At 47.9% G+C, this 22566-nt stretch overlaps 1 protein-coding gene across 3 annotated transcripts in view; it reads left to right on the forward strand.

Moving 5' to 3' along the window:
- The window catches only part of LARGE1 (LARGE xylosyl- and glucuronyltransferase 1), a 559679-nt gene that overhangs the window by 484166 nt on the left and 52947 nt on the right, over window positions 1–22566 (forward strand). For all 3 annotated transcript variants that reach the window (XM_032266924.1, XM_032266925.1, XM_032266923.1), the window contains one exon: window positions 15342–15505. In XM_032266924.1, coding sequence (XP_032122815.1) covers window positions 15342–15505 — 164 coding nt within the window. The remainder of the gene's footprint in view (window positions 1–15341; window positions 15506–22566) is intronic.

Genomic DNA, 22566 nt, shown 5'->3' on the forward strand with positions numbered 1-22566 from the left:
TTTTTTTTTTTTTTTTTTTTTTTTTCTGAGAGGGAGTCTTGCTGTGTCACTGAGGCTGGAGTGCAGTGGTGCAATCTCAGCTCACCGCAACCTCCACTTCCCAGGTTTAATCGATTCTCCTGCCTCAGCCTTCCGAGTAGCTGGGATTATAGTTGAGCGTCACCACACCCGGCTAGTTTTTTGTATTTTTAGTAAAGACGGGGTTTCACTGTGTTAACCAGAATAGTGTCGATCTCCTGACCTCGTGATCTGCCCCCCTCAGCCTCCCAAAGTGCTGGGATTACAGGTGTGAGCCACCATGCCTGGCCGAAAACACACTTTTTATAGTTGAATAAATTAAGGCACAGTGAGATTAGGCAGGTTGCCCATGGTCTCACAGCAAACAAGGAGCAACGTTGAGACTGACTGTCAGTATTTTGTGAGATTGTGAGAAGAGGCCCTTTAACAGAAAAAGCAGGGCATGTGGAGTCAGGCTGACCTGGGTTTGTCTTTAATTCCTTTCAGTAACTACCTGCGTGACCTCAGATAAGTGACTCAACCTCTGTGCCTCACTTTCCTCAACTGTCAAATGGGGAATAAAAACTTTTGTGTGGCTGGGTGCGGTGACTCACACCTGTAATCCCAGCACTTTGGGAGGTCGAGGTGGGCAGATCACCTGAGGTTAGGAGTTCCAGACCAGCCTGGCCAACATGGTGAAACCCTGTCTCCACTAAAAATACAAAAATTAGCCAGGTGTGGTGGGCATTTATAATCCCAGCTACATGGGAGGCCGAGGCAGGACAAACGCTTGAACCTGGGAGTCAGAAGTTGCAATAAGCTGAGATCATGCCACTGCACTCCAGCCTGGATAACAGAGTGAGACTCTGTCTCAAAAAAAAAAAAAAAAAAAAAAGGAAAAAAAAAACTTACATGAGGTTTTTGAAAGTAGCTGAGAAGTTGCATGCAAATCACCTAGCTCGGTGTTGGCCCTGTGTTGGCCCTGTGTTAGATGCTTAGTAAATATTTGCATTCTGCACTTTCCTTGACCCTTAGTATTAGACACAGAAGTATCTGGTTCATTCATTTAGGCAGCAAACATTTACTGAGCACCTTCTACTTAGTCTGCACACTGAGTATTTATAGGTGAAAAAGGACTCTGGTTCCTGATCTCATGATATTTATATTCTGGTGGAGGAGACACAGTTAATTAACTAAACTATCAGAAAAAAATGATCAGCCAGTGGTAGCTGCAACATCGCAGTGTATTACTGAGCAGCTGAGCAGCTCATTGCTTTGAGGATTTCTATGAGGAGGTGACGTTGAATCTGAAACCTAAATGATATGAACAAGCTTGCCATAGAAGAGCAAGGGGAGCACATTCCAGGTGGAGGAAGTAGCTGGTGCAAAGGCCCCTGAGGAATGACAGGTTCAGGGTAGGAACAGAAGAATGGCCAGTGTGCCCAGGAGCTGGTGGAAAGTGAAAGCTCAGGGAGGCAGGTTGGTAGGTTGTACATTGGGCTAAAGAGTCAGAATTTTAGGGCCAGGCATGGTGGCCCACATCTGTAATCCTAGCACTTTGGGAGGCCGAGGTGGGTGGTTCCCCTGAGGTCAGGATTTTGAGACCAGTCTGGCCAACAGAGCAAAACCCTGTGTTTACTAAAAATACAAAAAAATTAGCTGGGTGTGGTGGCACATGCCTGTAATGCCAGCTACTTGGGAGGCTGAGGCAGGAGAATCACTTGAACCCAGGAGGCGGAGGTTGCAGTGAGCCAAGATCATGCCACTGCACTCCTGCATGGATGACAAAGCAAGTACCCCTCTCAAAAAAAAGTGTCAGAAATTTGATTGATTATTATTGTTGTTGTTGCTGTTTTTATGGTTATTTTGGATGTAGTGAGAATTTTTTTAGGCTCTCAATGGCAGGGCAGGGCACCTATGGAAGGACCAGAGGCATGTGCCCACCTGGCCTTTTATCAGGATGGTCCTGGTCACAGTGCACCCCTGCACCTCTGTTATTGGGTCCCCAAGTCACAGTGGATCACCGCTGGCTCCTGCCCTTCTCCCCATCACCCTAGATGCCTTCTCAGCGTCTGCCCTCCTTCGCATCTGGTGATAGTAGAAAAAAAAACATTAAACACTTGACCTCTTTCAGATTCTGGGAAGCACTTAGAGGTTTCAGCAAACACTGTTCTTTCGGTTTTTGCTTCAGCTCTGTTTGCTCACATCCATATTTGTCATCATCAAGATTTGAGTGCCCATGAGGCACATTTTTCCAAACATTAAATGGAAAGTCTTCTATCTCGTTTTTTTCCCCACTTCATGGAGACGGCTCCAGTAAAAAGCCTTGCAGGATGAAGCTGTCAGTAATCATCCGTATCGGTGTGCTCCCATGCCATGCTACTCAGAGTCATAAAAAATGGGGTTCCTTTTATAAGTGGCCAGGTTTTCTACCATCTCCTTCACCTGGGGGGATCATTGAGGTGAGGAAGTCATCGGTGGTCTTTCTTGGAATCTGTGACCATATTTATTTGCTCAGTAAGAAGGTGTGAATGCTGGCCAGTTGCTAGGAGCCACTTAGAGCACGGGGGTTGAACTTAGAGACTGGGCCGGCTCCTGTATGTAAGTGGCCTGCTGCTTCACAACTCTTAGAGATGCCAAGAGGAAGGTCTGTCCAGGCCCAGGAGGCTGATGAATGAGAGAGCAGCCTGCTCTAGGCAGTCACCATGGCTGCCATCCCAGCCTCTCTCCCCTCTCCCTTGACCACCCTGCATGGGCCACACCCACCTCCTTTTAGTGCCTTTCACACTCCAGGCTCACCGTAGGACCTTCTTGCTTGCTGTTTCCATTGGTGGGAACGCCCTATCCCTTTGTGAGAGCAACCTAGCCAACAGAGCAAAACTCGGATTTGTAGGGTGATGCTTTATTGTCAAGAGGGCCTTGCTCCACCAAAGAGAATTTCCAAGTAAAGGAACCTCATCTCTTTAAAATGCAAAGCCATTAAAATAGACCATTTTTAACCAATTTGGACAAGAAACCTTGCTGCTAAAGTATATGCCCTTCCTTTAGTAACCAAATACTAAACTCAGTTTAGTATTCAACTCAGTTTACAATTTTTGATGACTAAGGTAGCAATGAAAAGGCTGGAGGAAGTGAGGGGTTGGCCAGAGGAGGAGAGATACTGTTTATCCGCGCAGGAAATGGCTCCAGACTATTCAGTGCTTTTGATGCGGATTCCTTTCTGACAGCTGTCACTTTCTGTTTATCAGCTTCAGAACAACCCTTTCTGGGCTTGCCTCTTTGTTCCTTCTTTCCAAGGTAGCCAACGTACCCTTCTTCCCAAAAAAAGAGGTATCTAATTTAGAAAGACTGATGGTAAAAGAATGATCTGGGCCAGGTGTGGAGGCTCATACCTATAATCACTGCACTTTTGGAGGCCAAAGCGGGTGGACCATTTGAGGTCAGGAGTTCAAGACCAGCCTGAATAACATGGTGTGAAACCCCGTCTCTACTAAAAATACAAAAATTAGCTGGGCGTGGTGGCCCGCAAAATTACTTGAACCCTGGAGGCGGGGGTTGCAGTGAGCTGAGATGGCACCTATGCACTGCAGCCTGGGCAACCAGAGTGAAACCCCAAAAAAAAAAAAAAAAAAAAAAAAAAGAATGATCTGTTGTTATGTTAAAAGCTAGAACATCCACAAAGTAAAAAAAATAAAAATAGATAAAAAGACTGGACACCAATGAATTTTTGAAGGTATGTGGAATTGTAAGTCAGCAGCCATTGTCTCCATCCCCCTCCACAGCAGACATCACTAATTGATGACTGCGTTATTCCCCTAGGCCCAACTCCATTATCCTCCCCAAGACAGCACTCTGAGTAATCAGTGTTGATCTCCTAGCCTCCTAGTGATAGCAGGGAACCAAAGCCTGCTGGGTATCCCTAGGATGGGTATTAGTCACTCTGGTCTCTTCTGCCTGAGCACAGCTCTTGGTGCTGTTCCAAGACCTTTCTCTGCTTGCTTCTAGCTTTTGGGAGTTGGAAATTTTCTGCAGGGAAAGAAAGAAACAGAAATACATCTTTAATCTTCACCACAAAGGTAGGGAGGCATTAGGAGTCACATTTCACAGATAAGGAAAGGAAGCCTTCAAAGAAATGATTGACTTGTTCAAAGCCATACAACTCCTAAGTCCTGGGGCCGAGATTAGAAACCATGTCTACCTAACTCTAAAGCAACAAGACAAGGAAGTGCTTCCCAAATGGATGCAGCTGTGTATGTCATATTAATATAATAGTAACTTGCATTATTACATATATCCAGGTTATTCCACAATTCTCCTAATTGTTATACGGATATACTTTTCTTACTCTTTCACTAAACCTTCAAGGTAGTGACTGTTATCTCCATTGTATATGGAAGGAAATAGAGGCTCAAACAAGTGAATACACAGAACAGGTTGGTGACGGAGCTGAAGCCATTATCAAGCCCTGGTTCATACTTGAGTGGTCCCTCTACAACTATTTAAAATACTCTCCTATCTAAAATTGCAAAGCCTGCCCCATATCCCAGCATTTCTTCTCCCCAGGGCTCCTTCATTTTTCTCCATAGTACTTATCACTAATATATTCATGACTTATTTATTTTTGTTGATTATGTCTCTACCCACTAGAATGTAAGCTCTGTGACTACAGAGCTTTTTATCTGTTTTATTCATCAGTATGTCTTCATTAGAGAGTGCCTGGCACCTGATACATGCGCAATAAATCTTGTTGAACAAATGAACTAGAACTAGTCCTTTTTTTTTTTTGGAGACAGAGTCTTGCTCTGTCGCTGCCCAGGCTGGAGTACAGTAGCACGATCTCAGCTCACTGCAAACTCTGCCTCCTGGGTTCAAGCAATTCTCTGCCTCAGTCTCCTGAGTAGCTGGGATTATAGGTGCCTGCTACCACGCCCAGCTAAGTTTTTTGTATTTTTAGTAGAGATGGGGTTTCACCATCATGGCTGTGCTGGTCTTGAACTCCTGACCTCATGATCCACCCACCTCGGCCTCCCAAAGTGCTGGGATTATAGGCGTGAGCTACCATGCCCAGCCAACAAGTCCTTTTCTTGAAGCGTTTGTGGTGTGCCAGAAACATCCCTCCACTTTAAAAATTTGGCCTAAGCTGGGCGTGGTATCTCACACCTGTAATCCCAGCACTTTGAGAGGCTGAGGCAGGAAGATCACTTGAGCCCCAGGAGTTTGAGACCAACCCAGGCAACATAGTAGGACCTTGTCTCTATGAAAAATAAGCAAAACACACATCCCTTGTGGTCCTGGCTACTCAGAAGGTTGAGGTAAGAGGATCACTTGAGTCTGGGAGGTCGAGGCTGCAGTGAATCGAGATGGCATCACCCCACTCAAGTCTGGGTGACAGCACAAGAACCTATGGCCCTAGACCAGATCTTTGACTTTAGGCATACCTCTAGCCTTACGTGAACCTCAGTTTTCCCGTCTGTACAATGGTCAGTAAATGAACCCACACCTGGCTACTTGAGGCGAGTTAAAGGGGCTAAAGTATTCAAAGTGCTATACAACGTAGGCAGTTATTGCCACGAGTATTTTCCAGAAAGCCTGCCTTGGATACCCACTCTGTCAACTGCTGTGAGATCACTGCGTCACCTCTGAAATGAAGAAGGCTTCCAAGCTCACGTCTCTCACTCTGTGAAGGTGATGGGCCATGTTCCCCGACACTAAGCCAGCAGCATCACCTCAATTAGAAGTTAAAAATAAGACACATGTAAACAGATTCTATAAACGCTTTATGGCGTCACCCTGCAAGGCAATGCCAAGAAACAGATGGCTCTGTGGAAACAGCTGTATCTCAGAAAATCCCTGGAGAAAGCCCGGAATGCATTCCTGCTCTCACGTGCGGGCCACACATCGCCAGCTCTTCAGTCACGCAGCAGGCAGCAGAGCCCAGGACGGACAGCACCCGGAACCCTGAGACAGGCTGGGCTGCTCAAAGCCGGTCTCCACAGACCCTGCAGGAATGTGTTAAGCTCCAGAGAGAGGGTGTGAAGGGAAGAGGAGCTGTGAGATCAAGAGACTCAGTGGACACAAGTCTGGGCCACAGTTTCCCCTTGTGGCCTGGCTGCTTCAATCCTGTTCAGCTCCAGCTTACACAGAGCCCCGTTTCACCCGTCTAGGTGCTGGCTGCCATCTCTCTGCACTTGCCAGCTGCTGGGCCTCCCTTGGCTATACAGCAGCTCCCGTGCTTCCTCTTCTTTCTGCCAGATCTCCCCCTCCCAAGTGGCGTCTCTCACTGGTGCGATTGGTAAGAAGGCATCCCTGGAATCAGGCTGCCTCATGTGAACTCCCAGGACCGCCAGCTGTGGGATTTCAGGTGATCTGCTTAAACTTCGTGCACCTCAGTTTTCTCATCTGTAAGATGGAAATCAGTTATACAGACCTGATAGACTTAAGAGGAATAAATAAGGTAAGACAAGCCAGGAGCTTAGAGCAATGTGGCAGATGGCAAAGGCCCCCCAGAATGAAGGTTTGTGTTACAGTTGCATTGTGTGTGTGATTAGTGACTGGCTTCATTGCCTCTCCTTCTAGACCATAGCAACAATGTAAGTGCAGAAACGGGAGCTCACTCCCCATTCCTAGCACAAGATTTGGCATAAAATAAGAGCCTCTGAATTGTTTGTGATGCATGGATTAATACTGATAACTGGAGGGAGGAGACCAAGCCTTTTTCTTTTTTATCCCCTCCAAGTGTAGGTCAGGGGTGGGCAGAATCTCTCTGAGCCTTCACTGAACAGTCCTGAATACAGCCCCCCACTGTATTGAGAGAATGAAAATGACCCATGGTTTGGTTTTCTTAGTAAAAAATGCTTTGACTTCCTGGAACTTGTTGATTAATACATACAGCAGACAACAAGGGAGGTCGTGAGCTGTTTCTGTCTGTGTGGCTTAATAAAATGTAAGTGCTTTGTGGAAACCACAGGGACAAGCTTGGGTTAGGTTTCAGGAGACCAGAGTTGGAGTCCCAGCTTCTCTGAGTACCTCGTGCTCTCATCTGTCAGCTGGGGTAGCCTTGCCTGTCTCTTACAAGTACTGGGAGGAGAAAAGATGAAGTAAGTGGATATGAAGCCACCAAAAAGTCAAAGCGCAAAGCAACGTACTTGAGTGGTAATTTACTCATCGGTGATTTCACACATTGCCCCAAGACATCAGAAGGAGGTGTGTCACAGGAAGAAAGAAACAGTCGCCTCTGAGATTCCCTATTTGGTTCATTGTACTGTCTCCATCACTTATAGGCCACAAGCATTCAGGTGTGCCTGTTCAGATAGCACAAACAGCTGTAATGTGGCTCAACCTGCTGGAAGTTTATTACTTGCAGAAAGTCCAAATGGGTGTTCATGATTGGCAGGTAGCTTTTCTGCAGGTTGAAGGACCCAGGCTCCTTCCATCTTGTGGCTCTGCCCACCAAAGGACCCCAACCTGCTCTACAGAATTCTCCTGCTCTGGCTACCAGCCAGGAAAAGAAAGTGAACAAGGCTTGTGCCTGAGCGAGGCTTGAGAGTGGTGTCTGTACTAGCTAGAGCCGTTGCGGACTCCACTGGCCGGAGCTCTATTATGGAGTTATTCTTAACTGCAAGGAGGCCAGAAATACAACCTAGCTCTGTGCCCAGGAAGAGAGGAGAATCTGGATATTGGTGAGCACGGGATGTTTCTGCCACCGCAGGAAATAACATGTGTTGAGTCCTCCGCAGTCACAGAATCACCTACCATTAGAACTAGAAAAAAACCCAGAGGCTGACCAACTAGACATTGTAGTGACTTGGTTACATGCAAGAATTCAGAGGAAATAACCCTGGGTTTGAATCTCTGCTGCTCTGTTCGTCACCTTGAGCAGTGGCTAAACCTTTCAGATGATGGATGTCTTCATCTACTACACAGGACTAAGAGTGGTTCCCAATCTGTAGAGTTGGCATGAGTATTACATGAGAAAGAACCTGCAAGGCCCTCCCCACGTTACCTGGCCCAGTGAGGGTGTGATCCTTGAGAGTCACTTTATGAAGCCTAAACCCTTTGTCTCACTATTCATAGATATGACTTTCTCAAGGTCATGTATAAAATGAGTGTCAGAGACAGTCAGGTCTTGCTTTCAGTTAACCCCATAATCTCCCTCCTTAGTTTGCCCAACTGTGAACAGAAGTCTCTAAGGCCAGAGCCCAGGGATATACTTGTTCTCCCTCTGGATCCTTGGGCATAACCAGCCATCATTTCTGGCAGCTGAAAAGGTCAATCTAGGCCACTGTCCTTAAGGATGAGGAGAAATAAATGCAAACTGCTTAAAGGGCCATTTTCCCTGGAGTCCAAATCTCCCTGTGCCTCAGCTGGCTGCCCAAAGAAGCAATTTAGCAAATGCATTTTATCTCAGGAGAAATCTGTCTTTTGTTTCTGTGCCTGTGCCTCCCTTGTCAGGAACCCTCTGCTCCCTGTGGCAGTGGCCAGAGAGCAGAGTACAGGAGCATTCAGACCCTGTTAATGAAATGCTCCATCCGGCCCTGTGGCTCTCACCTGAACCCTGGGTGAAAAGGAAGCAGTTTCTTTTTTTTTTTTCTTTTTCTTTTCTTTTCTTTTCTTTTTTTTTTTTTTGAGATGGAGTCTTGCTTTATAGCCCAGGCTGGAGCGCAGTGGCACAATCTCAACTCACTGCAACCTCTTCCTCCTGAGTTGAAGCTAATCTGCTGCCTCAGCCTCCTGTGTAACTAGGATTACAGGCGCTTACCACCACGTCCAGCTAACTTTTGTGTTTTTAGTAGAGACTGAGTTTTGCTATGTTGGCCAGGCTGGTCTTGAACTCCTGACCTCCGGTGATCTGCCCACCTCGGCCTCCCAGTGTGCTGGAATTACAGGAGTGAGACACCGCATCTAGCCAAGGAGGCAGTTTCTAAACTGCTAGAGTCTTCCCCTTGGGATAACATCAGCCACACAGGAATAAGTAAGCCTCGCTTCGAATTTGAAAGGGTACATAATATAATCATAACCACTTTGCTTTGGTTTGTGTGGCACTTTACAGTTTACAAAGCACTTTTACATGCATTAGCTCATTTGAGAAAATTGCAGAGAATTAGTTAACTATAGAAAAGTTTAAGAAGCCAATAAAATTCATCTGTGAATCCACTCAGAAAATCTTTAACATTGTAATGTGTTTCCTTCTATTTTTGAGTGGTTTTTTTTTCCATTTTGTGTTTTTCCTGCATTGGGACCACACTTTTTCATGCCCTGCTTCGTTCACAGAACATTATGTCTTCCACCATCTCATCTGATTCTCACTTCCATCCCCTGGGAAGATGTAATTATGTTGTGAAATGTCCCTGGTTAGAGGTTGGAAGACTGGATTCCCGTCCCGGACTGCTACTCACTTGCTGAAGCAGATTACTGAAAGCTCCTAAGCCTTAGTTTCCTTTTTTGTACAACAGAGATGTGTGCTGAAGGATTAAATTGATGAAGCAATGCACCTGAAAACATTTAGCATTGCGCCTGTCACGTGGTAGGTACCCAGATCATATTAGCTGGATCAAGGTGCAAAGCACCACGTAGATGAGAAATGAGCTTGAAACTTCAAGGACGGCATCTGGTTGGCCCAGAGTCCTGTGGACAGGTATGTCTGACAGCATACCTGAATTTCTGCAGTACACACTGTGGTTAGTAAATGACAATATTCCCTAGATAATACCCTGTAAACATTGCGAGGGTTACAGGTGAGCCTGGCATGTGGAAGCCACGGAATCCTATTATTGGTTCCATGATGTTTAGAGCTAGAGGCGGCCTCTTCCCAGGACCTCCCTAGTCAGTCCCATTAGGGCAAGGTGTACTTTGGAAGTTCTGCGAGCACCTCCGTCGATCTGTGCTCCCTCTCCTAACATGCAGGGGCTGAGCACATGCAGCAGAGGCTTGCTGAATATCCAAGATGGATAACATCAGCCACGCAGTCAGCAATAAGCAAACCTAGATTAGAATTTGAAAAGGTACATGATATAATCATAACCACGTTGCTTAGGTTTCTGTAGCACTTAAGAGCTTACAAAACACTTTACATGCATTAGCTCATTTGAGAAAATTGCAGGGAATTAATTAACTACAGAAAAGTATAAAGAAGCCAATAAAATTCATCTGTGAATCCACCACTCAGGAAATCTTCATTAACATTGGATATAGAACCTGGATATTTTAGGTTGAGTTTCAGATGGTTAAGAAATGAAGGGGATACAGCTCCTGCTGTTAGGAACTCACCATATGGATGCTTTTTGAAACGTGATTCCTGGAGCCATTTACCTAGAAATGTCTTTTCCCCCAACTCAAGGGTATGTAACTCTTGAGCATATAAGGGGGAGAAGAGGCCGGGCACGGTGGCTCGCGCCTGTAATCCCAGCACTTTGGGAGTCCGAGGCAGGAGGATCATCTGAGGTCAGGAGTGCAAAACCAAGCTGGCCAACATGATGAGACCCCGTCTCTACTGAAAACACAAAAATTAGCTGGGCATGGTGGTGAGTGCCTGTAATCCCAGCTACTCGGGAGGCTGAGGCAGGAGAATCGCTTGTATCTGGCAAGGTGAAGGTTGCGGTGAGCCGAGATTATGCCACTGCCCTCCAGCCTGGGCAACAGAGCAAGACTCCATCTCAATCAATCAACTAATCAGTCAATAAAGGGATGAGAAACCCCCATATACACATGTGTTTCTCACCTTCCATTCACTGATGCTCTTTCCCCCATGGGTGAGGACCAGCTACTTGTTTAAAGCCTCGTCAAAAAAGGGCCCACTTCTCCGCACACATTCACCTACCACACTCACACCCACACACATTTCCACTCTCCTCTTCATTGAACTGGCAGCCATTCGTTCTTCTGAACGTATTAAAACAGAAGCCAAAATCAAAGAAAAACAAAAGCCAACCCTGCTCTTGCACAGAATTCTGGAGATGTTTATTCTCCAGTGGGGGATAATTCTTGTGCTTTTCTGCAGTATGGGTGAGGGAGGTGAGGAGCATAGCAGTTGGTTACGTTTTCTCCTGGGAGGCAACATTATGGTTTATAGGCATATTTGAGGCCCTCAAGGAGAAGGCCAGGGGAACTCTAATGTTCATTAAATATTCCTGCCCACCAGGCCCTTGCCATACATTCTCCTTCAGGTGACATTTGAGAACAAAAAGGACAGTCCACATACGTGTCTTCAGGGACCCAGGTGTCTCCCTTTCGTGTGATAATAGCTATGATAATAAGTGACGTCTGTTGAATCTTTTCTTCCACCTCTGTTTCTCTGTATGCAGCATCTTTTAGAATCTTCTGTAACCTTCTGGGGTAGTGAGTATTGGCACCCTCATTTTACAGCTGAGGACTCTGAGGCTCAGAAAGGTTAGGTCACTCACCCAGCTAACCTGAGATCATCCAGGCAGGAGTGGGTTAGAAGCAGTAGCCTTAGCCTCTGTGCTGCGTCTACATCTTCACATGAGGCCAAGCACGCGTCTTTCCTGAAGCAGCAGCATGGTGGTGGAGGGGCACAGACCCAGGTTTGACGCCTCCACCCTTCTCAACTGACAGATGAGGCTGCAAGTGACTCACAGGGGGCTCTGGGGAGGAAAGGAAATCACCTGTACCCAGCACCTCACGTGGACCTTGGCACATGCTTGTTTGCGTTCCAAAAGCTTTTCAGCCATCACAGACCTTTGGATGCAAATATTGAAGCAAATGATGGGCTGAAGAATGGGCTTATTGATCATTTTCTGTGCATATAATTAGAGGACACAAAAGGAAAATTGGAAGGATAGGTCTTCACAGGGATTACGGTTTTTTTTGTATACAGCAAATACTTTTCGGGCATCCAACACATGGTATCGTGCACCTGTCACAAACTCGGTACTGTGCTCGGGACAATGGTGAAGTGTCACAGTCTTGCCAGGAAAGTTGCCCTTAAGTAATTTCAGTTCAAGTTGACAAATGCTTTAATGAACTTACGAAGTGAGCGCTCGTGGAGCGCCGAGAAGAAATGGATTGCTTCCACCCAGCAGGATCAGCAGAGGTCTCACAGGAGTAGGTGCCATCTGGGCTGAATCTTGAAAGGTAACTGGAAGGTTTTTTAGGCAGAGGAGAGTGGAGTGAGGTGAGGGAAGGCATTGCCAGGAGGGAAGAGCATGGCACCAGACAAATTCCCAGAGGTGTGAGGGAAAGGCAGGTTTGGGTAGCACAGAGATCATTGATGAGGGCCCTCTGCTCCCCAGACACAGAGTGCTTAAGCGTGATGGGTCAGAGAGAACGGTCCATAATTGTCAACAAGGAAATCTGGATTTAATCCTACAGGTCAGAAGGAAGCAGTGAGTTCATAGATCTTAGATGGAATGAGCATTTCAGCTTTCTTGTCTTATATTAAACTGTTGGCATGGTGAGAATCTTCAAATAGGCAAGGACAGCAAATTGACTTGAAAAGCTGAGTATCCCTAATTGCATCCTTTTAACAGTTAAAAAATTTTAGAGATAGCTGAGAATGTTTCACAGCTCATTGGATCTCAGCCAGTTTCCCAAGCTGCACTTAGAAATGTGGAAGTGCATTTGGAGTTGCACAGGGCTGTCTGGAGAATGCTACAAGCATTTCATGGGCAGGAGCTCGGGAGGTTTAATGCCCTTCAATATGCGGGACAGGTCCCCATAATAAAAAAATGCCCCCCACAAAATACCAATAGCACTCTATCAGTATGTATTGCTCAAAACCAGTAAGACTACAGTGGCCTTCAAGAAAAAGTATTTATTGGCTGGGCATGGTAGCTCACACCTGTAATCCCAGCACTCTGGGAGGCCGAGGCGGGTGGATTGCCTGAGGTCAGGAGTTCAAGATCAGCCTGGCAAACTTGGTGAAACTCTATCTCTCCTAAAACTACAGAAATTAGCCAGTCGTGGTGGTGAGCGCCTGTGATCTCAGCTACTTGGGAGGCTTAGGCTGGAGAATCACTTGAACCCAAGAGACAGAGGTTACAGTGAGCCGAGATTGCACCACTGCACTCCAGCCTGGGCAACAGAGCGAGACTGGCTCAAAACGAAGTATTTCTTGAGGCAGCTGGGCTGGGCTGGCTTGCATGACTCGGGCAGTTGGGGAGGATCTGTTCTGCCCCAAATGTCTCATCTCCCAGCAAGCTGGCCTCAGCATCTTCTCATGGCATTGGTAGGGGTGCAAGAAACACTTTCTCTTGAGGTCTAGCCTTAAGACTGGGACAGTGTTACTTCCCCCGCTTATTCAAGGCTCGTAGAATAAACTGTGCCTCTTTAGTAAGCACCACTGCAAAAGGCAAGGATATCTGGGGTGGGGTGGGGGAGAGAGAAGGAATTGGAGCAATTAATGCTATCATCTTCCATAGCACACATCTTGAGAAATAACGCCATCGAGTAACCTGTCAAGGCAATGGTCTTAACAGGCACAAAGCTATCCAGAAGCAAGCTCATATATTTTCTCGTCAACTGCTACACTGCTGATACGGGGATTTTAAAAAGTACACCTCCTTAGAAAAATGTTTTCTGATATTTGGCTAGGTTGGTAACCCTTGCCATGGAAACTTCCACCTGTATTCTCACATGTGATAGACACAGCTGGTTTAACAGAAAAAAAGAAATAAAATTGGAACCGGCCCTGTGACCTTCGGCAGATTATCATTGTTTTAAAAGTTGATTTTTACGGAAATACAGATTGCTTTTTATAAGGCCTCCCATTCTAAGTGCATGGTTTGATTAATTTTCACAAAAGTGCACATCCACGTACCCATCGCCCCAGTCATGGCGGAGCGGGTTTCTGTCACTCCCAACCCCCTCTTGCCTCTTCCCGGGCCCCTTCCCCGCCCAACATGCCCTGGTCCAATTTTTGTCACTGTGGATTAGCTTTTTGCTAAGTTGTATCACTTTTTAATTTCAGTTCTTCAACTATAAAACATACATCATCATACCTGCCTGGTAGGGGTTCCCATGAGAGGTATCCGTTAGGCAGCTGCACATGTGCGCATCTGTGTAGCTGCCTCTGTACATCTGAAATGTTAACTCCTTAGCTCCCTGTCAGCAGCTGTGCCTGCCTTTTCACAAGTTGGTGAAGGAAGAGAGGACAGTTAGTTAAATGACTTCTACAAGCAGATGAATGAAGTAAGACTTTAAGAGGGCTCAAAAAAAGAGAAAAAAGTATGGGTGCCAAGATTCTGATTCAAACTAGGTGAAACGAAAGGAAAAGAGTTGTTGTTTGTTTATGTGTTGGTTGTGGGTTTTCTTCCGAGACCTGGTACAAAGGTTGAAATCAGTAGCTCTAGGGTGAGAAAAGCATCAGGCACACGGAGGTTCTTTTCAGTTTGACTGTTTTCTTCTTTGGACGTTTTCCTATGTTACTTGTTTTTGTTGTTGTTGTTTACAGAGTCTCAGTCATCCAGGCTGGAGTGCAGTGGTGCAATCTCAGCTCACTGCAACCTCCGCCTCCCAGGTTCAAGAGATTCTCTTGGCTCAGCCTTCTGAGTAGCTGGGATTACAGGCTCCCGCCACCACGCCCACCTGATTATTGTATTTTTTGTGGAGTTGGGGTTTCACCATGTTGGCCAGGCTGGTCTCGAACTCCTGACCTCAGGTGATCCGCCTGGCTCGGCCTCCTAAAGTGCTGGGATAACAGGAATGAGCCACCATGTCTGGGTCATTTCCCTGTGCTATTTGAAATTGTTACGCTGAGTTGTCTAAGAAAACATTTCTCATTTTTTTCTAAGGAGTTTCTGTTTGGTTATATGTTTTTCAGTGAGCACCACTGAGCTTGTTCTTAACTAAGAGGGGACTTGTCTCTCAGGTGCTAAAGGCATCCTTGTTTTTATTTGTTTTGTTTTGAAACAGGGTTTTGTTCTGTAGCCCAGGCTGGAATGCAGTGGCACCATTTCAGCCCACTGCAACCTCCGCATCCCGGACACGGATGATTCCCCCATCTCAGCCTCCTGAGTACCACTACAGCCACACACCTCCACGCCCAGCTCATTTTTCTAATTTCCGTAGAAACAGGGTTTTGCCTTGTGCCCAGGTTGGTCTTGAACTCCCGGGCTCAAGCAATCTGCTTGGCTCGGCCTTCCAACATGCTGGCATTACAGGTGTGAGCCACAGCACCTGGTCCCTAGGCATCTGATTTTTACCATCACCTTTTTGAAATTAGATTACGTTGCAGAGGGAAATAAAAGTGGTGATCCCATCCATGTATGTCTGACCCATCAGCAATCTGCCTGGGTAAGAAACTCAGGGAGGGCCGGGCCCAAGGGGCCGGCTCATGGGCCCCTCAGACCTCTTCTTCATGTGCCCAAGACCTCTCTCGTACCCCGCAGCTCCAGAAGCAGCTGTCTGAGCTGGACGAGGACGACCTGTGCTATGAGTTCCGGCGAGAGCGCTTCACTGTCCACCGCACCCACCTCTACTTCCTGCACTACGAGTATGAGCCTGCGGCGGACAGCACGGACGTCACCCTGGTCGCTCAGCTGTCCATGGACAGGTATGGCAGATGGCCTCGCCCGCCCCAGCCTCCTCACTGCAGCTCTTTGCATGGAGGATAGACAATGGTGAAGGGTGTGCTCACTTCCGTAGCACATATGCTAAGATTGGAAGATGGAGAAGGAAGAGATGGCTCGTGGGTTTAAAATATCGAAGCCTGATAAGGGCGCGATATGTCTCATCCCCTCCTCCAGCGGCTCTTGTCTTGTTGTTGAATGAGGATAGATGAAAGGATCGATTCTTAAGAAGTAGAGCCCTACTCGAACTACCTCAGGAAAAGGGGGAGTGGCTGCTTGTTTTCCTTCTTTGTGTATTGATGAAACAAACATCCATCAAGCACTTCCCGGCAGTACTGACATGAGCTCCGCCCTGATGTAGCTTACGGGCCAATGCACTGCTTCCCAACCTTGTCCAGGGAGATTGAATCACCTCGGGAGTTGTATAACATCCTCATGTCCAGGCTGCCTTGCAGACCAGTTAAGTAAGGATCTTTGTAGAATACAGCCCTTGGCATTTGTTTTTATTTTGGGGGGGGGGGGGTAGGGCAGGGGATGGAGTCTTGCTCTGTCACGCAGGCTGGAGTGCAGTGGCACGATCTCATCTCACTGCAGCCTCTGCCTCCGGGGTTCAAGTAATTATTTTGCCTGAACCTTCCAAGTAGCTGGGATTACAGGCACACGCCTCTGTGCTTGGCTAATTTTCTGTATTTTAGTAGAGAAGGGGTTTCCCTGTGTTCCCCAGGCTGGCCTCAAACTCCTAAGCTCAGGCAGTCCACCCACCTCAGCCTCCCAAAGTGCTAAGATTACAGGCATGAGCCACCGTGCGGCGGCATTGTTTTAAGCTTATAATGTGTAGCCAGGGCTGAAAATGTGGAGCTAGTGACATAAACAGCAATAACAGTTTTTAAGAATGACCGTAATTGCATAAGTGCTTTGAAGGAACTGGGAGGATAATCCCGGTGCCGGGTTTAGAAGCTTCTTTAGGTAGTGTGGTCAGGAGAAGGCTCTCTGAGGAAGGGACATTTCTTTCTTTTTTTTTTTGAGACGGAGTTTCACTCATGTTACCCAGGCTGGAGTGCAATGGCGCGATCTCGGCTCACCGCAACCTCCGCCTCCTGGGTTCAGGCAATTCTCCTGCCTCAGCCTCCTGAGTAGCTGGGATTACAGGCACGCGCCACCTAATTACAGGCATGCCCAGCTAATTTTTTGTATTTTTAGTAGAGATGGGGTTTCACCATGTTGACCAGGATGGCCTCGATCTCTTGACCTCGTGATCCACCCGCCTCGGCCTCCCAAAGTGCTGGGATTACAGGCTTGAGCCACTGCGCCCGGCCTGGAAGGGACATTTCTACAGAGACCTGGAGGACAAGAAAAAGTGTCAGGTTTGCAAGTTGTTCAGAGAAGAGTGTTCCAGGCAGATGCAGTAGCAGGTGCAAAGGGCCTGTGGTGGGAAGAATGCCTGCATATCCAGGAACCTCACAGAAGACCAGGCGGCTGCGGCATCATAGGGGCTTGGGAGGAAAGTGGCGTGAGAAAGATGGGAGGAGGTTAGATGCTCATGAGATACCCTGAGTGTGGCAGGGAGTTATTGAATAAATGTATGCAGTTAGATGATCTAATCTATATATTTTTAAAAACATCTCTGGCTGCCAAGAAGTGAATGGATTTGAAGCCCCAAGGTCACTCAGCCAGCGTTACACAGCTTTTCTGTACCTGACCATGTCAGGTGCCCCTTCCCACCTTGTCTTAGCGGCTTGCACTACAATTTACACATGGCCCATGGTGGCCGCCCTTGCCCCGGCTCCCTCTCATGTCATGTCCCCGCAGCTCCTATGATTAGAAAGGAAGTTTGATTCCTCATTCTGCCTTTGGAGCCACCTCAGAGATGCCTATCCAGCCTGCGGATGGGATTCCGCGGGATTGTCCTAAGGAACAAACGAGCTAATGCCTGTAGCAGTGCTGAGAATAGCGCCTGGTGCTAATAAGTGTTCCACAGATACCAGGTGTTAGGAGTCATGAATGATTGAAGAATGGACAGACAGATGGAGGAACAAACACCCAGACACAAAATTGTTTTCATAAAGTCCCCTGCAAGCTCCAGGAAGTGAGGAACCTTGCGTTGGAGGCAGCCTGGAATGATTCATGTTGAGGGTGGCTTAGGGAAGTGGATTCCTTCTCTGTGAGTCTTGCCACATGCAAGCGAATGACCACATGCATAATTCAGTGGCTTCAGAGGCTGGTGGTCTCCTGGGGATTCACAGCCTCCGAAAGAACTTGGAGAAAGGCCGCTGGAACTCCTGTGCACAGAGAACTTGGAGATCCTAGCAGGTGACAGGTAAACACAACATGGGACAAAAGAGCAAGGGACAGGTATGGCGGTTCTGGCACCAGCTGCATGCTTGACTTGCTGTGAGGGCTCTAGCAAGGCCTGTCCATTCTTGTGGCCACAGTTTTCTCATCTCCACATCCACGTGGTCACTCAGCAAATACCGCTCACTGTTCTGTACGAGGCACTTAAAGGGAGGGGAATGTGGTTTAAGAGACCCGTCCCTGTCTTACTTCCTTCTGTGCCTTCTACTCTCAGTCTACCAAGCCTCCAACTCAGGGGCCATCTCTCCTCGGACACATTCCCTGCCTCTTCCTTTTTCCACCTCCTTGGGCTCCCATGGCATTGGTGAACCTCCTGCACGGCACTCAGAATTCAGTGTCCTTTTGTTGACCTGTTTACCTGTCAGTGGCAGGCAGAGTTCTACAAGCGCCCCCCCGATTCCTACGTTCTCTGTGCACTAGAGAACCAGTGGCCTCTCTCCAAGTTCTTTTGGAGCCTGTGAATCCCCGACAGACCACCATCCCCTGAAGCCACTAAATTATGCGTGTGGTCCTTTGCTTGCCTGTGGCGGGACTCACAGCAAAAGGAATCCGAGTATCTTCAAGGAGTATGCAGCCTACTTGGGGCTCGGGCAACCCATTCGCTTTCTGTTGTTAGGCCACAAAGCACCACACAATGAACAGCCTTTAAAAAGCACACGTTTGTAATCCCAGCACTTATGGAGGCCGACGCGGGCGGATCACGAGGTCAAGAGATTGAGACTGTCCTGGCCAACATGGTGAAACGCCGTCTCTACTAAAAAATACAAAAATTAGCTGGCTGTGGTGACACGTGCCTGTAGTCCCAGCTACTGGGGAGGCTGAGGCAGGAGAATTGCTTGAACCTGGGAGGCGGAGGTTGCAGTGAGCCGAAGATCGTGCCACTGCACTCCAGGCGCCACACATTAAAAAAAAAAAAGTACGTATTTGTCACCTAAGGTAAGATGTTAGCCGGGCCCTCTGCCCAGGGTCTCAGGACCAAAATCTCAAGGTATTATCCAGTGCTGGGATGCCATCTGGGGATTGGCATCCACATCCAAGGCCATTTGTATTGGAGGAGAATTCAGTTCCAGGATGGAGGGCCCGTTTCCTTGCTGGCTGTTGACTGGTGTCCCCCTCAGCTCCTCGAAGCCACTCCCAGTTCCTGCAGGGCAGCCCTCTCCCTACAGGGCAGCCCACTTCTTCAAGGCCAGCAGGAGAATCTCTCGGGCCAAGGTACCAGAGTCTTCTATAACAGCATGATTACAATACGGTAGTCCCAAACCCTGCCCACACGCAAGATGGGGATTACACAGGGCATGTCCACCAGCAGGGCGGGAATCTGGGTGGGGTGGGGGCTCAGAACTCTGCCTGCCACTGACAGGTAAACAGGCCTACAGTAGGATGAGTTCTGAGTGTCATGTACGAGGTCCGCTGATGCAGCGAGAGCCCAAGGAGGTGGAGAAAGGAAGAGGCAGGGAATGTGTCCAGGGGAGGCAGCACCTGAATTGAGTTGGAAGCTTGGTACACTGAGAGCAGAAGGCACAGAAGGAGAGCAGGAGAGTCCCCGAGGAAGAGCGTGCCGCGTGTTCACAGGACAGAGAGGATGTCAGGCCCCGTGGGGAACAAATAGTGAGGTGCGGTTAGGACTTAGGGTGTAGGAGGGAGAAAGAGGAGATCAGATCCACATGGCCAGGCAGGCAGGGGCTGGATCACAGAGGGCCTTGGGGAAGCCAGGGGAGGTAGCCAGCCCTTCCAGCTCAAATCTGGCATCCTGTGTGGCTCCAGAGGGACACCCTACCAGTGTCCCAGAGTCACCCCTAAAATTCTCAAGTCCCTTTGGCTTCACACCCAGATTTCAGTTTGGACACCCAGGCTCCCCATCTGCAGCCACACCAGGAAGTCACCTCACCACACAAGCCCCTCTTTTCACGTGTGTGTTTCCTTCTCCTCCATGGCATTTATAGTAAGAAAATTGAATCCTCCATATCAGTGCTGAATGATGGTCTAGATTGGTCTGCTCTCCTCCAGGCGGCATGACTGCACCCGGCCCCTCCCATGAGCTACCTGAAGCTCAGGCACTGTCATCTGTGCAAGTGAGTGGGTTCCACTTCGACTTAGCCAGGTGCCCATCTCTTCAGCCATCACTGGTCCTCTGTTGCATTCAGGCCTCCTGATCATGCATTCAGATTGTCAGCAAAATATTCTGAGTCAAGATTAGTGGCCAGTGGCTACCAAAGAAACCTGATATACAGATACAGATACAGTCACATAACAGTGAATGACACTTGGTCCTTGGAGCCAGGCCCTGTGGGTTCTTTTTTGCCCTGTCACCTTATTTTTGAACATGTCACATAACTTCTTTAAGCCTCAGTTTCTTCATCTGTAATGTGAGAGTGAAAATTATACCATTATCCTCATTATCCCAAAGGCGGTCGTAGAGAGCATATGAAAGAAGGCATGCCCAGTGCTTAGCCCTGACACACATTCAAAGGCTCTCTAAATGATACCCGTACTATTGACCAGAATCTTAACATTCATGATACTGGGTAAAAAGGCACTAGACAGAAGGACAGAAAGCTCTGGGTTCGAATCCCACCAACTCATTCAATCCTCAGCTGGTGCTCTGGGCAAGTCACTTAACATCACTGGGTTTCTGTTTTCTCCCTCTGTAAAATAGGGTTAAAATTACTTGCCTCACAGGGTCCTGGTTAGGAGTAATTAAGAGATCCTCTGTAAAAGCCCTGAGCACATATTTGACATCCAGTAAATACTGGCTAGGTGTGCACATCCTCACGAGAGCGTGTGCACAGATAGTTGTTTAGGAGAGGTGAAGCGATGCCGTAGAAAAGGAGAAGAGCAAGACCTGGATTCAGAGTACACGTGTGCCACTTCCTAGCTGTGTGAGCCTCACTGGACTCATCTATGAGATGGGGATAATGTTGTCGAACTCACTGCTGATTGTCCGGGTTCTACAGACTAACACATAAAGTGCCTAGTAAGTAGTTGATGTGAGCAAATATTTATTTCCCTTTCCTTAACGTTTCTCACCTCTGTGCTGGCTATAGAATTTGCTCTCTGGAATTTGCAACCAAGTAGAGCAAACATGTTTCTAGTTATTAACAGCCCAAACCCATCCTTCTGTATACATTTGTTAACAAGAAGAGAATACAGGCAAAACCGAGTCCCTCCTTCTCTTGCCACTGGGATCCATCCTTCTGGCCTGGGCTGCAGACAAAATCCATTTAAAAGAAACTCTGGGCCCCACTCACGTCTGCAGCAAACACCGACCATAGCAGTCGTGTTTTCAAAGCACGGACAGCCCAAGCGTAGCAGACACGCAATACCCACTCCTGTATTGTGACATCTATCACCATCAGGACAATGTCTTTGTGAACCCAGGGTATTCCAAGCCCTAATGAGAGGTGCTTAGCAGGCCGCAATTAAAAATTACACAGTGGCACTGCAAGCTGATGAAGAATGGCCGAAATTCCTGCAGCCACTTCCACTTCGTCAGCCCATCCGATTATGATGCAGCATGCTGACTGGTGCCTCTTGGATTGATTTTTAATTTAAGAAACATTTCAGATGTGTTTGTAAACCTTTGAGTCAGAAGTAGGCCCTACGTGAATGCCACAACGAATTAGGAGAGCCGGCCTTTGCGCTCCCGTGCCCAGCTCCCTCTGGAATTCCGTTCAGAAAGAATGAACATTGCAGCGTGGCTGTGGAGTCAGGAGATCCGCTTCTCCTTCCGCTGCTCAGACCCCTCCCCTCCCATCCCAGTAGAAGACAGCAATGGCCAAAGGGACAGAGGGAGTGGATCACGAGGGGGCACCCATCTTCTGACACCTGGCCAGGGAGCCTGGTTCTTTGGTGTGCCTTTGACAAAAACGTTAAGTGCTGACTACAGTTACAGGGCCTCGTGGGGATGATGGGTCTCTTCTCTGCCCTCTGTGAGTAACGGAGAGAGCATGGGGTGGGCTCACAGGGCCCCACTCCTTACAACAGCATTGCTTGAAGCCTGCTCCAGGGACCAGCAACACAGCATTGCATGGGAGCTTCTCAGGCCCCGCCCCAGACCTCCTGAACAGAATCTCTAGGGTGGGGCCTGGAAATCAGGGTTTTAATGGGCCTCCCAGGCAATCTTAAACAAGCTGACGTTTGAAAGCACTCACCGTTCAGAGAATGAAAGTTAATTTTTTCTCCATGTAACAGCTAGAGTGATGTTTTAAAAATGTAAGTCAGGGCCAGGCGCAGTGGCTTAAGCCTGTAATCCCAGCACTTTGGGAGGCCGAGGCGGGTGGATCACAAGGTCAAGAGATCAAGGCCATCCTGGTCAACATGATGAAACCCCGTCTCTACTAAAAATACAAAAAATTAGCTGGGCATGGTGGCGCGTGCCTGTAATCCCAGCTACTCAGGAGGCTGAGGCAGGAGAATTGACAACCCAGGGGGCGGAGGTTGCGGTGAGCCGAGATCGCGCCATTGCACTCCAGCCTGGGTAACAAGAGCGAAACTCCGTCTCAAAAAAAAAAAAAAAAAAAATGTAAGTCAGGTCACATCATTAAAACCCTCTGATGACTTCTTATTACATGTGGAACAGTATCTACCTGCCTGCCGTGGTCTCCCAGACCCATCAACCTGGCAACTGCACACCCCCCTGACACCTTCATCTCACCTCTGCCCCTCACCCTCCTGTGCTGTACCCACACTTAGC

This window comes from Sapajus apella, unplaced genomic scaffold (assembly GCF_009761245.1).
Source record: "Sapajus apella isolate SASKATOON/1434 unplaced genomic scaffold, GSC_monkey_1.0 scaffold162, whole genome shotgun sequence".
NCBI lineage: Eukaryota > Metazoa > Chordata > Mammalia > Primates > Cebidae > Sapajus > Sapajus apella.